General features: G+C 28.2%; 2 protein-coding genes across 4 annotated transcripts in view; one reads left to right on the top strand and one right to left on the bottom strand.

Moving 5' to 3' along the window:
- Positions 1 to 10,050, top strand: part of Alg12 (Alg12 alpha-1,6-mannosyltransferase) — a 21,472-nt gene extending 11,422 nt beyond the window's left edge. Inside the window, exons 4-8 of the mRNA XM_014428713.2 lie at positions 399 to 552; positions 3,512 to 3,656; positions 5,478 to 5,704; positions 9,149 to 9,394; positions 9,468 to 10,050. Coding sequence (XP_014284199.1) covers positions 399 to 552; positions 3,512 to 3,656; positions 5,478 to 5,704; positions 9,149 to 9,394; positions 9,468 to 9,987 — 1,292 coding nt within the window. The 3' untranslated portion in view covers positions 9,988 to 10,050. The remainder of the gene's footprint in view (positions 1 to 398; positions 553 to 3,511; positions 3,657 to 5,477; positions 5,705 to 9,148; positions 9,395 to 9,467) is intronic.
- Positions 10,051 to 13,633: 3,583 nt separating this feature from the next.
- The window catches only part of LOC106685793 (serine/arginine-rich splicing factor 1B), a 32,671-nt gene continuing 28,725 nt past the window's right edge, over positions 13,634 to 17,579 (bottom strand). For all 3 annotated transcript variants that reach the window (XM_014428710.3, XM_014428711.3, XM_067052360.1), the window contains one exon: positions 13,634 to 17,525. In XM_014428710.3, the coding sequence (XP_014284196.1) occupies positions 17,307 to 17,525 (219 nt within the window). In that variant the 3' untranslated portion in view covers positions 13,634 to 17,306. The remainder of the gene's footprint in view (positions 17,526 to 17,579) is intronic.

Genomic DNA, 17,579 nt, shown 5'->3' with positions numbered 1-17,579 from the left:
ATACACTAAGTTGGACTTCTCTTCAAATGATGTACTTACTTATAATTAGGATGTTATATTATATATGAATAAAGATAAAGTAAATTTTCTTGTTATAGTTGAAAATTGATAATTCATTCCATACAGAATATTAAATTCTGTTGTAAATTTGTTATTTATAGAAAGCATAAATCACAGATATTGAAAAATATAGAATATGATTTAGTAGGAGAGTTGTATATGAGAGGATAATTAACTGTAGTCATATTCCTTATATTTGTATGTTATTATAATGGTGAAATTACAAGTTTATTTTGACATAAGGTATCAGGGATCTTATTTTTTCCCCATTTTTCATTCTACTCTCCTTTAGTCACGTCTAACAAAAATATTGAAATAATCTTTATTATTTTTTTTAGTGTTATTGGCAGTTACTAATTGGTTGAAACAGGAACATGTTTATTTAATATCCTATTCTGCAGTTGCAGTAATTATTTTTCGTTTTGAGTTGGCTATTTTTCTTGGAATAATCATTCTGTCTGAAATCATTTATGGCCACATTAGTTTTATGAGGTATACAATTTTTGTATGTTGAAAAAGTTAATGTGTGTATTTGCTGAATTACTAATGCTGTGTATTGAGAAAGGATTTTACATTTATTGCTTAATCTCATTAGGTATGACATATTTTGATTGTTTTTACTATTCTTTATTTTACTTCTAGTCACATATTTTTTACCATCACAATGTGAAATCTTGGGTAAAAATAAAAATATGAAATGTGTACTGGTCGAGGATTTCTTTAGATTTTTATAATATGATTTATGTATTTATTATAAATAATGTTTTTATTTTTAAGAATTGTTGATTAGAATACCATCAATTTTTATAAATTTTATATTTAACATTTCATTTTTTATTTTAATCAGTAATAAAACAATATCACTTTCATGAAGCCAAAAAACCACAGGGTAAAGAAGTTTGAAACTAACTGGTTTCATATTTTGGTAATGATGTTTTTTTAATTTTTCAAAGATTATTTTAATACCAAAGAGTGGAAATAACTAACTTTGTTGTACTATATGATTATATAAACATTACTACCATTTAAAAAATCTGGTTCAGTGGTCCATCATATTACTTTTACTTAACACCCTACTTAGGTAGAAATTCATTTTTGCTGCAGACTACTGAAAGCTATTATATCTCTATACTTCCCCTTCCTATACATTGCTAATCATACTATTTCAATGAGGATAAGACCTAGCTTATATTAAAGATCATTTAATTATACGTTGATGTATTGATGAGTTTACTCAAAATCATTGTAGGTATTTTTGAGAAAATGATAAAAAAGTATAAAATCGATTACATAATGCGGTACTTAAATTCCTTAAAATGACTTTGTAGAGTTAATTCTTACAAAATCTAAAAATCTGTACTGGATAAGGAAATGCTACAATATTCTATGATCCTTGATCAGTGATTATACCAGTAGAAGATGTGGTCACAACCATGGTTACCAGATTTTGGGCTTTAAAGGACATAGTCCTCCTTTTGAAGGTTCATTCTCCTATTCTCCCTGCATTTTGAAAGTATTACAAATTTCTGGCATTTACGATGATTTAAATTTGAAAAAGAAAACTTAAAATTTCGTGAGATTTTATTAGGTTTTGTCCCGCTCTCATTGCAGTGTAGAAAGAGTGTTAGTCCCCATGAACACACAGTGGATAGGTTGAAGAAACTAACTGAACATTTTAGGTGTAAAAGGAATATTAGTAGTGAAATATGAATTCAAATAACATGACCAAAGTTTCACAAATATTTAATATCCAAACTAGATTTCTTAAAAAAAGTATCTTCAAGTTAGATATATTGATAAGATAATTTATTCAATTTATAATATGATTCCTGAAAGCAATAAATTATCTGTTTAGTTTTTTAAAAAAATTCAAACTGATCGATACTTTTAAAAATGTTGACAAATATTTGTTTACTTTTTAATGAAATCTATATAAGCAGTCCCCAATTTATGTTGCCTCATTTTAAGTTGTTTTGAAGTTATGTCACTGACCAATTTAAACCACAGACCATTTTATGTCAAAAAATTTCAGTTTTTTTTTTTTATGGAATGAAGCTGTTAAGAAATCAACTTTAAATAAAAATATAGCTCTTAAAATTGGTTGTATATTTATAAAAGACTTTAAGATAAACTACAGTCAATAAAATATTGGTTAATATGTGTATATACAGAAGGACTCAACAATAGTCAACATATTTCATTATGTTGATTAAACTTGTATGATTATTTAATAAACTATTGATATTAAATTAGTACCACATGCATCCATGAAGGTCATGAATGCAGTACTTTTTATAAGGAAGTACTGTTACTAGGCCAATGGTAAACTCTTCATATATTATTGTGTCATTATTCCAGTTCTGTTCCAAGGTATAATGCAGCCATCAAGTAAATTAGATATTATCATTTTAATTTACTACACCTCCTTGACTAAGACTATATGAGTTTAAGATAATATCTCAAAATTTAACTCTCTCCCTTGAGGAACCTATGCCACTAGACAAGTGTACCAAATTAAATTAATTACTTATGCAAATTAATCAGCATTAATTCTCCTTTAAATAAATAAATTTAATTGAATTGGAGGGTCGTAATAATATATACATAAAAGTCTGGATTTACTATTTATATTGAGTTTTACATTTGTCCTCTTTCTTTTAAAAGTATCCTTCTTTTTTGAAAAAAATTTCCTCTATCTCATAAATTATATTTGGTCACTCTGGTCACAGCATCATGCTCAACCTTCAGGGTTTTCCCCCCAAATCCATTGATAGGGTCAGGTCCTACTCAATAGAAGTTGAGCATGACTTAAATAGATCAGTAAATAATTTTATTTAATATAACTTTACAAATGACCATTATATCAATGAAATCTGCCTGAGTAATAATAAAGCAGGACATGCATTCTCGACCAAAAATCCATCAGTAAATTTTTAATAAGCATTTTCATCGATTAAGTTATTTAGTAGGTTAGGTTACCTTTGATGTGCATGTACAAACAAAAATTCTATTATAAATTCTTAGTCAGCATCCTTGATAAACTAATATAGGACCACTATTGTGAAAAAAATATCAACAGTATTAAACTATAACAGTGTTATTTTTGACTTGGAAATATGTTATATTGAATATTATATTATTTACATTATTATTAGTCTTGAACTCAGATAGGTTCCTGGAATGTTCGATTAACTCAGTATTTACTGTAAAAATTTGTAATGTATATTGATTCTTATATGGTTTTCATTATGTGTTAGTTTCTCCATTTTTTTAGAAGCTTTATCTTTATAAAACCTTTTTATGAGTTTATTTAAAGTAAATGTATTGATAAACCTGACTTATCATATCAAATTATTTGGTTTTAATTTTTTGTTCTGTCTTATTTAATGTATAACTCATTTAATAAGGATTTTATTTTATATGTTATATATATTTTTTAAATTTCTTTCAGAGCTTTGAAACTTGGTATTATTTCAAGTCTGTGTGCATTACTAGTTACTGTTATCATTGACTCAGTCTTTTGGAACAGACTGATTTGGCCAGAAGGAGAAGTATTCTGGTTTAATGCTATTATGAATAAAAGTTCTGAATGGGGTGTATCCTTTTACCTGCAAATTTAACTTATAATTAGAACCACATTTCAAGGAACTTTAATTCTCATTTTTTAAATAAAAAGTATTATTTCACATTAAAATTATTCATAAATTATTATGTTACTGAGGGGTTTTATCTTCTTCAACCTCCTTTTTAACAGATTATTTTCAAAGTTGTACCTTACAAAAATGTACCTTTGTATTCAATAAGATTGGTCACAGAAGTAAACTGGACCAATAAAACTAGTCACATCATGCTAAAATATTCAGGTGGTTGTTTGAGCACTATCCCCTGTCTGAATCAAAACTTTGTCCTCATTCACAGCCATAAAAACAACTTGTAAACAACAGAGATTTACAAAAAATATAATTAATATCATAAAAAATGTAAACTTAGGATTATGAATAAGTTTGAAGACAAGATATACTGTTAAAATGTGTCTAAGGCCTCCTATAAAGTTGGAAGTATATTAAATTTTTGTTTTAACTTATATTATATAGTAAGTGTTGAACCTTTAAGATCAATATTAACCCATGACAGAGTTTAACGTTTTGTTTCAGCAACTGTATCCTTTTCTACTGTCAGGATAACAGACCCCACCTATAGTGATTTAACTGTGTAGTTAAGGATTACTGAAGAGGCCATGTTGTCCGATTATGTTCCGAGAGTATATGGTGAGGATCTAGAGTGCCAGGTTTGGAACGATGTGGGTTTTATTCCCATCTAGAGTTGTTAATAATTATTTCTTGTGCTGGTTCTTACAAGGTGGCTACCTCTAGGTAATTGTCAGATTTTGGCAAAAGGACCACTGGGCCTATTTGTCAGACCAGTTCCCCCCACCACTATCAGTATAGCTCACATAAGATTTAGAGATGCCATCAAAAATTATAGTTTGCAACAAGAACAGAATGGAGTAATGCTGTTTTGCTTTAATAGATTCTAAATTTATTACCTTGAATGCTAGTGGAGGTTTTTGAAAAACCTAGATTTTGTAAAGAATTTATAGACATTTTAGTGAACAAATTCATATGAAATCAAGATGAGATACCGAAGTTCGTTTGAGGGATAGAGGTCCTCATAAGAAAGAAAAAATCTTCCTAGAAAAAAAAAGGTACAAAAGCAGTGGGCAAGATAATAAAGAAATAATATTTAGTATTTATGGTTGTCAAATTTTTTTACACCTAAAATTTACCTTGGGCACGTTATCATTAATAGAACTCTAAATCATGATTACTCATAAAACTTTCAAATCGTAATGATGTTTATTTTCTTTTTATTATATAATTTGTCTGTAGCTAACATCAAAAATAAGAATACCGGGGTTATATTTATGTGTGTGTGAAAAAGAGATAATATTACTTACAATCACTATTGATTATCAGATTTTAATAACATATGCTTTGTTATCCCTATTAATACACTCAAGAAGAGACTGGTATTTATTACACATTGTTTCATTAGAGTCAGCTGCTGGGTTTTATTATTATTTCAAACATCATTGATGTTAAGGGAAATATTTAGATTGGTCATTCAGTTTCTTGAGATTTTTTAACGTATCGTTTATTTAACTTCTCCTCAGATTGGCATAGCTTAGTAAAGCAGCTTTCAACAACTTAATTGTCATTTTAGTAGTTATTACATATGTTAGTATAACCCTTAAGTAGGTATTAAGATTCCCGTTTTCTAAGAAATAAGTTGTCACAGTATCAAAAGCAACAAACATGATAGTGTTTAAAAACATAATTAAACTAAGCCCAGAAATATGATTTTAAAATATTAGTATGAAATTTATTTTGCTAAGCTTTTCCTTAATTCATTTATAGACATCACCATTTCTATGGTATTGGTATTCTGCTCTCCCACGAGCATTGGGTGCTAGTATAACGCTTATACCTGCTGGTATAATTGGTGAAAAAAGAACAAAACTGGTTACCTTGCCTGCTGCAATTTTTGTTTTTATGTTATCATTTTTACCTCACAAAGAGTTAAGATTTATTATTTATACTTTCCCGTTATTTAATATTTCAATAGCAGTTGCTTGCAATAAGATGTAAGTTATTTTGTTGTCTTATTAATTCTAACTAAGATTATTTTATAACAATACTATATTACATAAAACAGTAAGTGTCAAATTAGTGTAGTTTGTGATATTTAATGATTCTTTTTTATTTTCATAAAAAAAATACAATTGAAGGTTCTCTCTTCAAGGAAAATTACAACTTTTTAATTAATTTTTTGAATGAACAGAGTTAGATATAAATTCTTGATCTATTCAGTCAAAAAATTTAAAAGTTATAATTTTCTTGAAAGAAAGAACTTTTAATTGTATTGTTTGTAAAGGTAATGGAAATGTACTTAGCACCACTGTGAAGTTAGAGATCAACATGTTCATCCACAAACTCCAAAATTTTGATCTGATTTTGCTGGATCATAACAGTGGTCTTTACTCAATCTTTTGATCTTATTGTTAATTTTCTAACCTACTCCAGTACACATAACGCTATAATTTCGAATGGGATGGAATAGTTTTTATTTTTTATGTGTCCTGAAGTGTAAATTGTCAAAAACCACAATTTTCTAGAGTGTTTGATGAGCTGCATGTATGCAACTCACTGTAGTGTGGAAAATCAAATAAACCTAAAGAACAGAATTGTGTGGCATTTATTTATAAAGGTGTGATCATCATGACAGTCATTTGAGTCTTCTCAGCTGGTCTGGCAGATGACTCTCAAATCATGTCTTAATATTAATACGAATTTAATGCATTAGTCTCTGATATGCAAGTGATCATTACCTCATTTACTTGGCGACATATTTGCTTTCTTCAAATAATTATGGGAATGATTTATTACATAGTTTTCTTATTCAAACATACCAATTTAATATATTTCCTGTTTTGTTTCTTCCTTCTGTGTTATTTACTATGGGTTATTTTTTATTAATTTTATGTTAGTAAAATACTCCTTCCAACAACAATATACCTTAAAGAAAATAAACTGATGAAAAAATTAAAATTTTCCTCAATAATAAAGGCTTTGAGGAAAATAAAACCTCATCATTTAAATTAAAAACTGACCAATGATTCATCTTCAATTTACAAGGGAAGAAGAGTATGGAGATGGGAACACTGATTTTAATGAAACTGGTGATACTTAATCCAAAAATATTAGACATGTGTCAAAGGTTCTTGCCAATATGCCCTAGGAGTCTAGAAAAAAATATTTTTTTATATTATGGTATTCTAGTTTTGCTCTGCGTGTATTTAATGGTTATTTTATACCAATTGATTTGTTTCTTTATGCAGAATAAGAACACAACATGTTTTATTGTATTAAATGTGTATAAATGATAACAAAATTACAAAAATAAAAAGACACTTCTTGTAAAGTAGACACAAAAAGTGTTGGGGAAAAATCAAGTAAGATTCGTTTTTAATGTCTTCAAAAATTTAAAACACAAATTTTCGTATATTTTAACTGGGTGGCTCAGAAAAATATATTTGGCAGTAACCTATGATGTAGGTACACAATTGAAACCATGTGGACCTCCTGAAATGTATATATATTTTTTCTTATTAAGATTCATACTTAATGGTTTGTTAGAGAGCCAAAGACGAATCTTACTTACTTTTTCTTGGAAAAAAACTGTTTGACCTACTTTGTTTTTGTATAAATTCAAACCCTTTTTAATACAATTTGACAATATTTTTTTTGTTATTCTACATCAGTAAACAAGTATATTGATTTATATTACTATTCCTTTGTGTCATAATAAGAGCATAGTACAGTAATTTGGCATAGTATTAAATTTCATTCAGATATAATTATAAGGAATTTTAAATTATTTTCATTATATATTGTTAAAAAAAATAACCTACACAAATATATAATTTTTGATTTATATGAAAGTGATGATGATGACTCGATTTTTCTCCAAAACATGTTTTGGTCTACTTTACTGGAAATGTCATTTGGTTTTTGTAATTTTTATGCATTTATACTTGTTCAATACAATTAGCTATGTTTTGTTCTTATTCTCTATGAATAAACAAATTGATTGATATATAATATCCATTAAATACATACATAGTAAACCCAGAATACCATAATATAAAAAATTTCAAAATTATATACAATTTTTTTTTCTCAGCTTCTAGGGTGCAATGGTAAGAACCTTCAGACATGGGTCTAATATTTTCTGACCTAGTATCACCAAAAAAAAGTTTCATTAAAAACACTGTTCCCATGTCTGTAGTCCACCCTTGTATTACATAAAACAGTTCACATTGCACAGGGTGTCCCGGTATACATGTTCATCCCCTAACCTTGACTATTTTCCAAATTTTGAATTGATTTTCTCTGGGTTTTAATAGTGGCATATGGTCTATCTTTTGAGGGTATTTTCAATTTTCTAATTCTCATGCAGTTCTTCTCTGGTGCACCTGACTCTGGAGTTTCCAATAGGAGGAATTCATTTTTTTCTTTAAAGATTCTGGTTGCTTATTTAATTTTTAGACAATTTTTTATTGGGCACTAAAAAAATTCTTTTGATGATTATGGTAAATTTTTGATAATTTGCTTATGAAAGTTTGGAGAATAATAAAAAAAACCTGAAGAACAAAATTGTTTTCGAATTTGTCATCATAATCGAGGCATTTATTTATTTAGTCGTCTTAAAAAATATAAAATATGTTACGAAAGAAGTCTAAATATGCTTTAAGGCTGCAAAAATATTCAAGTATACTATTAATGTGCCAATAATAAGTTCTGTGGACTTAGAAATTAAAAATTAACAAATGAATATGAAAATAACTTTACCTTTATAGATAAGAAATACTAAGTTAGCAATGAATTGAAGAAACTTGGGAAAGAAAATTAACAATGATTGTATTTAAAAACTAATTGACTTTAACAAAATAAATAAAACAGAGATGTATCAATGATGGACTTATTTTTTATTAGGATTAATTAAGTCCCGAATCTTTCATAAAAACCTTTTCCTTATAATAGTTTTCCAAGTTTCTCTTACTTTGGCCTAGTATACGAGTTATACTGCCTTTAAGTTTTTCATAGTTTTGATCTTTCATCTAACAACAATCTTGTTTTCTGATAATTTTTGTGTGTTTGGTTAAAAAAAAGACTAAGAAATTGTTAATGAAAGTGAAATTATTTCTTACCATTGTATTGTTGATTTTTCATGCATGTCACTTCATACGCCCTAGATCTTACTTTAATTGTATTTCAATTTTTTTGGTTTTAACTTTATTGAAATCGTCAAAATGTGAAATTTCAGGGAAACTTCTATATAATAAACATCCAAAAGGTAGATGATTTTATTAATTATATTACTTTTATTAATAAATTAGTTTTTTTAATATTTCAAAAATAAATTCAATGAAACGAATCTAACAATGATGTTTTGTATTAAATTTATAATAATTTGATTTATACTGAAAATCAACTTTTCAATTAAATGTTGTTTTACTTGGTTTTAGGTGGATTAATCGCCATAAATCGATGACTCGTTGGGCTGCTAGTGTTTATATTGTATTACACATTATAATAAACATAATATTATCTTGTATTTTATTACGAGTTGCATCAGATAATTATCCTGGAGGGGTTGCTGTAAGTCGCTTGCATAGGCTTGTTTCTCCTGAAAATCAGGTCCATGTTTATATTGACAACTTACCTGCCCAAACTGGAGTATCCAGGTTCACTGAAATTAATAAAAATTGGATGTATGTATATTGACATTTTTAAATGTAATTTATATGCCAAAACATTTTAATTATTTGTGCCTTTATTTTCCAGTTACAACAAAACTGAGAACTTAGCATCAGGCAGTACAGATTATTTAATATTTTCACATTTATTGTTGGAAGCTAAAAGCAAATATTCTCCAAATTTAAAACCTTTTACCCATTCTCATGAAATTTTAGATATTATTGATGGATTTTCTCATATACATTTCAATTATAATAGTTTCCCACCTTTTAGAATTAAGTCTAAACCAATGATATTTATATTAAAAAAAATCATTGTATCAACAAATATTACTGAAAACGATACATCAACTTTAATTGAATCTGCTCATAAGCTTGTAAAAAAAAAAAGGATAGTTAAAAAAATTACTAGTGATAATTTCAGCATAACAGAAAATGTGATACATTCAGAAATTTCTGAAACAGTTTCTGAGGAAAATTTGATACCAGCAGAAAATATAAATGAAGTAAATTTACTAGAACCAGTAGATGGTGTAGCTAAGGACTCTGAAAACAAAACATTTTCTAATGAAAATAGTGAAAGTTTTACTGATGTTAAAGATATGTAAATATAAAATAACTTGTTTCTTATGGATTAATTTTACAATAAATAATTTTAAAACTGTTAAAAGTAGTTTTCATTTTGGATATTATAATTTTTCTGTATTGTCTCATTCTTGTAATAAAATAAAAAGCTGTACTTCAATTTATCTGGGATCAGGTGTGTAAAATGTTGACTTTGTATTATAAAGCTCTGGGAAAATTTTTTTCTTAGTTTCATTATACTAAGTTTTTAAAAACAGGCAATGGCTCAAGAATTAATAAATAACAACACATAATGATGTCATCTTCAGATCCTTAGACCATCGACCTGCACTGCTTTATTAGTCAGATAAATTGTAATTTATTTGTTATCTTAGATTTGTTCTTAAAACAACTTCAATATTCTTTGTGAATGACAGAAATTTAATTGTACTATCGTTAATATCTAGATAACAAATTTGCAAATTAGAAACTTCAATTCAGACTTACCTACTCCTAGTCAAAAAATTTTGCCAGAAATTATAGATTAGTGACTATATAGTAAATTTACAAAAGAAAAAGAGGTAGGCTCTAATCAGACATACTAGATTACAATTAAAAAAATAAATAAACAACAATTTGGGCCTTTAGTGGTTGGTTGGATATTTCAGCTGTAGTACAGTTTTATGAGATTTGGGAAGGCTAACTTAATATTATTAATTCAACTTTTTGTACATCATCTGGACCAAATGCTACATGCTGCTCTACAGTTTCATATTTTCTGCTTACTTCAAATTAATTTATTCAACAAGTATGGTATATATATATATAAATAATTTTTTACTTTTTTTGGAAACTGTAATTTCTTAAGAAATATGATGTCATTTTTTTTTCTTACATATTTGTTGGCAATCATGTTTTACTAATATGGTTTAATAAATTTGTTTTGAATTATAGATCATCAGATCAATAAACTGTTAATAAAATTTTGGTTAGTGTATTACCTTCATCTGTTCCACCTCCCTTAAAAAATGTTAAATGTGCTTATAATCATCAGATTATATGAGGGCTGTCCAGAAAGTAACAGACGTTTTGCAATAAACAATTCACAAATTGAAAAACTCAAAGTTTATTATATACATTGGAAAGGTACACTCCTAAGATATTTTTCTACATAATCGCCATTCAAATTGAGACATTTATCATACCGTGGCACAAGTTTTTCAATACCCTCTCTGTAGAAATCTGCCACCTGCGATTTCAACCACTGGTTTACACCAGCATGCAGTTCGTCATCGGTATCAAAGCGCTGTTTACCGAGCCATTTTTTCGTCACTGGGAAGAGGTGGTAATCGCTTGGCGCCAAATCCGCCAACACTTCCCATCTAAGAGTGCCCGGGTACGATTGGCTGTGTGTGTATCTGCGTTGTTGTGAAAAAACAACACCTTGGTGCTAAGTTTTCCCCGACGCTTATTTTGTATGGCCTGCCATACTTCCTTAGTGTTTCACAATACCTTTCTGAGTTGATTGTTGCTACACGTTCCAGAAAGTCAACGAGAAGCACTCCCTTGGAGTCCCAAAACACACTAGCGATGACCTTTCTTGCTGACAGCGTTTGCAAACACTTTTGTGGTTTCTTGGGAGAATATGTGTGCGCCCATTCCATCGATTGCTGTTTAGTTTTACAGTTGACATGCTTCACCTAAGTCTCATCCCCGGTTACTATATGATCCATAACTGCATTACCATCTGTGCTGTATTCTTGGAGAAAGGTCAGTGCTGCAGCAACTCTCTGTTTCCTATGGTCTTCCGTTAGGATTTTTGGAACCCACCGAGCACAAAATTTGTGGTAACCAAACTTCAACACCAGAATTTAGTGCACCAAACTTTGAAATTTGGGGAAAATGTTCCGATAGTTCTGTGATCATGAAACGATGGTTTTCACAAATTTTGTCATTGATTAACATTGCCAGGTCATCAGTCACAAGACTAGGCCTACCACTGCAGTCCTCTTCATGAACAATGGTACGGCCATTTTTAAAACCAATGCAACATTGCCTCACTCGGCTTTCACTCATTATCCCCTACCCGTAAACAACACAAAGCTGACGATAAATTTCAATTGGTCTATTGTTTCGAGCCAACAAAAACCGAATCATAGTGTAAATACAACAAATACCGTGCTTCACAAGTGGTGGGGTTTTCTATTACAGGGCACATTTCGACGACTCACAGAGAGCAAAGTGAGGAATGCACAGTCCTCACGTTACAACAGCTGGATACATACTGAATGTAGGAATGTTCGGACACCAAGATGGCGGCTCTACCACCACCCAGGCCAAAACGTCTGTTATTTTCCGGACAGCCCTCGTATAATAAGAAGATAATATCAATTCAAATTATATGGTTTCTATAAGTTTTTCTGAAGATAGTATTTTTGAAATTTAATCTCAGAATTATAGGATTTTGATATAATGTAAGGATAGGAATTAATTAATATATATCGTACTGTATTAACATTGGCACCTCAGAAGACATGACTTCTTGATCACATGCCCTTTCCTTCATCTTTGATCCAATTTTTCTCTACTCTTTGAATAAAAAATTATTAAAGAGAAGAGAGATAGATACATTTTCAGTGATAGAATAAACTACGGTCAAAAATGGAAGGATGTTAGAATATGACCATTGCTTAGAATTCATGAAAATATATATTAAATAGAAAACTTTAGTAAAGATTTATAAGAGGATAAACTATCCTTTTTATCCTCTCATCTGCAACATGTTGATCGATGAGTTTGGGCACAATGCACTGCACTCGATGAGCACTAAAAAACTTCTTCTTAAAGTTCTTTTAGATAAAAAAAAAAAAATTACGGTACCACACGGGGAATAGGATGGTACTACATATTCCGTAAACAGATCCATTCATAATAACATGGTATTTACCAATTTTAGTAATTGACATTCCTGTCATTTTCAAGATAATTATATACATAAAAGTATTATACTTTTTATTTATTTAAATTAGGATTACAGTATTAAATAGCGAAGCAGTAAAAATTATGACATTTTAAGTGTTATTTTCAATCTTTAAACAGATAGAATTTGAATGTGTAGAAAATAGTATTGATTAATTAGTGGAAATTGAATGCACTTCCAACTTCCTTTTTTATGAAGGCTTAAGAGTTAGTTCCTGTCCTGGAATGACTATTGATTCCAAATTACCCAAAAATCCATCACTATCCTTGAATATCATGATTCAATACCCCTCATATCTCTCATTTTCCACAATTTTGATTAGGGTTGCCTTGTATAAAGTGGATTACCTAGTAGGCAAGAAACATGACATTATATTTTTGATTAGCTTCCCCATATTACCTGATAGTAAACTGAGTTATATTGGCTTTACTTTTTTTTTTTTACTAATTTTACATATGTCTTATTTATTTTGATAAAACCACTATATAAACTCAGAGTCTACATTGCGTAGCCATCACTTGTAAATTCACTAATGTAAACCTATTTAATATCTAAAAAAAAAAAAAAGGAAAAACAATTATCAATAGATTATATAAGTTTTCATATTTTTTAAAAAAATAATGATAATAGTGAGCATTCTTTAGTTGAAATTTGAATTTAATATCAGAAATTATTATTAAATTTTATATGGAATGTTAACAATGAGAGAATAGCTTTAATAAAAACTTTATTCACTTAATTTATAATACATACATTAAAAACATTTTATTTTTTAAAAAATAAGTTCAACAAAATTAGGTTGAAACCTTATCTTTAAATAATTTTTGAATAGAACTAAAAATATTCAAAACAAATTACAATCGGGTCAAAACCACATGACTAAAAACTTATTATTCATGGGTAAATGATAAAGAAATATTTACAATGTAATAAAGAATAATCAAACAATAAATCAGGAATATGAGCTTTTTGTTTTATGTTCATGAGTATCTATGGCAAATTGATGGTCTAGGGAACAGTTTTACTGCCTAACTAGGGAACTGAAGGAAAGGAAAACAAATATATATATATATATATATATATATATCCATTAGTTCACAAAACAATTCACTATTGAAGAAAAAAAAAAAGTAGAAATAATCAAACATTTCAGGTACTATTTAGGTAATTTTCCCTACACAGCTTGTAATGCAGTTCTTTACAATAAAAAGTAATAAATATACAATGTATATATTGGATATCTATCATCATAAGAATCTGATGAAACTATACTATTTTAGAAAAAGCATAAAGAAATATAAAAGAAAAATATATTAAATACACTTGGTGTTTAAACCTTTACATATTATTGTTTTTATAAACATTAAATAACAAAAGTTATTCTAAATTTTAAAATAATAAGTCCGATACAAGTTGATACCAGACAAAAATTATAATTTATGATATAACTGATATGAGGAATAGCATACACACTATGAATTATATCATGAGGCCAATAATTTACTTATATGACTGGATAAGAACCAAGTGAAAATTTCTAAGAAAAGAAATAAACTTAGTACTGAAAACAAGTTAGGCATAAAATGTATGTGGTAGAGGAAAGGGGGCCATAAACATATTAGATCATAGTACAATAAAAGGGAGAGGGATTGAGTAATGGTGACATGGATACTGAAAAATGGGTATTAGCAGATTTGTGATGGGCCATACATTGTCAACTATTATTTTAAATCTTTAGTATATAAAATTATGCGTGACAAGAGGAAGGTGGTAAAAATAGTATGACATAATATACCAGTTAAACTATGCAAATGAATTCTTAACAAGTTACACTGAGAATATGATCACAATTCAGATTAACTATTTACTTATATTGTTTTAACAGATAATTACATGAAATCATATCTACTTGACTCTAATCAGATGTTTCAACCTTCAATTTTTACAATATATTATACATAAACTTGTCTAACAAATTATATAACTGTTTTACTAACAATATTGAAGAAAAACAAAGAAAGTTACAAACATAAGTAAACTAATAATTTAATCACAGAATCAATACTGACATAAAAACATAGTAGGCAGCCTAGTGACCAGGAATTTCCAAGTTAATTTTTTTATTTACATTGAAATTTACCATCAAAAGATTCAGCAGGGTGTCAACCAAAGTAGTCAGAAAGAATTCCCTGATTTTTCACAAACCATTTTCAAATTTAAAATACTTATTACTTCAGTAAGCATTCGTTAATTAATAATGATTATCCATTTTTTACTTCTTAAATGCAATAATCAACTGTTAATACAAGTAAACTTTAGTTAGGGATAAGGATTTTTAGTTATTTATTGGACATTGATATTTAGAAAAATGGCCCAATTTGTTGCACGGTGGTTTCTTACTTCTGGAAAATTTGTAAAGATTAATCATGTACATGTCTGAAACAATTTACATTTTGAACAAAAAAATGATTTCAAGAGATTATTTTTTTAGGGGTATAATGGTACTTAACTATCTTGAAAAAGAAATGGTGCGTTTTTTTCAATTAAAAAAAAATATGATTTTCCTTAGTTGTTAGACACCCTGTTCATCATTACTTTTCATAAGCAAACAACAGTATTAATTGCCTAGTAGCAGATGGATCCTGTTTTCAAACCAAAAAGACAGATAATAAAATAAACATGGAAGAAAAGCAATCAACTGAATAATATAATCCTGAGAGAAAATATGGAAAAATAAATATAGGTAACATACATTAAGCAGTAAACAATTATGACCATAACAGCCAGAAGGTAAGTTTTGAAGAATATTAGAACTAGGATTTTTAAGCACTAAAATGGACTTTTATTAATACTTGCGTGAATAAAATGCAACCAAAGCTCATATTGCAATTTCAAGCACAGAAAAATTAAAAAAAGTCCTCTTATAAAGTTACAAGTTCCATATATTCATAGAGAATTCTGTTTAGTAACTCTACCTCAAATAAAAGTGTAAAAATAAAAAAATTGACAGAAGGGGTAATATGCACCAACTAATTAAATTTAGGAGGCGCATATGTCAGTGTATGTATGTTTGTGTGATATTTTGAAAAAATCAAATTTCCACTAATTTAAAGACATATCTTAAAATAGCTCTGCCATGGAACAATGAAGTGGTTTCCCTTAACTACACTAACTGACAGTCCCCAGCAGAGATGAGAAATATAAACATTCGATTAATCTTCTTCAGTTCAATCCTCCAGTTAACAATCTTTTTTGCTATATTTAATTCACCATAAAAAACAAAACCAACTACAACAGGCAAATACATACAAAAAAACTATATAATTGAAAGATTATCAAGAAGATAGACCAATAGTTGATTATGCGAAATATTATAATGATTAATTTTTAAAATGATTGAATTTTTTATTAATTATGTTTATCTGCTTACTTTCCTTAATTTTATATATACAATAAACATTATCATCTTGGATTTGGAGGAAATAAAAAATAAAATATTAAACTTATATCACATTAAACAAGTAAACAAAAAATAAACTGATAGAGAAGGGTCACAACCACTTCCTTAAATGTATACTTGATTATCACCATGGTAAAAAGAAATAATAATGAATAAATAATTAAATTGGAATGGAACCAGAGAATTACAACTACCATATAAGAAGTAAAGGGATACAGGTAAAGACTTCAACAAATTTTTTATATGAAATAGCACTAATTGAATAATAATTGCATAACTAACATTAATAATAATAATAATAATACAGTTATTTCTAACACTAGAAATAAATAAATAAAAACAACTTTAACTGTCATTTACTCACATCTTCAAATATTTCACTTGTATCCCTTCAGTTCTAACCCAGTCATATAATTTTAGAACCACTTTAAACTTTGTTTAGAAGGATAATGACACAACCTTCAGAGAACACTGTAAAAAGCTCTAATTATACATGAAATTTATTAAATAGAAAAACCATTAAAATAATAATCACCATTTTGCAAAAATGAACACTATTTTAATTTAGTTTAGGCGATTCAAATTTAATTAATTAATTGTTAATAATTTGATAAATAAACTTGGAGGGAAATATATCTTTAATTTAAAAAATAAAGAAAGCCTTAAAATGATCGCAGACTCTGTAATTTACTATGGAATGCAAAATGACTAATAGTAATAATATATTAGACTACTTTAAAATTATAAATAAATAAAAATGGGGAAAATAAAACAAAAAACTAAGAAATGATTTCCAGTTCCTTTTTATGCCATATAAATTATTTTTTAAAAAAACAATAATTCAACCCCTATAGTATTGTTCCACCCTGTGATTACTTAAACTTAGGTTTAACTGATGTTCAAAAGTGTATTTGTTCTGATTATTATGATCTAGAACGTGATCTTGAATGTGAATGTGATCTAGATCGAGAACCAGAGGTATAACTACTTCGACGAACAGGTGAATATGTTGGTGAACCTCTTCTACGAGGTGAATAACTTCTGCTACGTGATCTACCTCCCCGCTCACCACTACTTCTATCTTCACTTTCTCTACCATAACCTGAATAATCCTCTTTGACTCGAATATAAGATGTTTCCCCCTAAAACAAGAAATTATCATATTTTAATTTAAACTAACTTGATATGTCTGATAA

This window comes from Halyomorpha halys, unplaced genomic scaffold (genome assembly GCF_000696795.3).
Source record: "Halyomorpha halys isolate HHAL.00 unplaced genomic scaffold, Hhal_1.1 Scaffold744.1, whole genome shotgun sequence".
Classification (NCBI taxonomy): Eukaryota; Metazoa; Arthropoda; class Insecta; order Hemiptera; family Pentatomidae; genus Halyomorpha; species Halyomorpha halys.
This window is presented reverse-complemented; position numbering and strand designations above follow the sequence as displayed.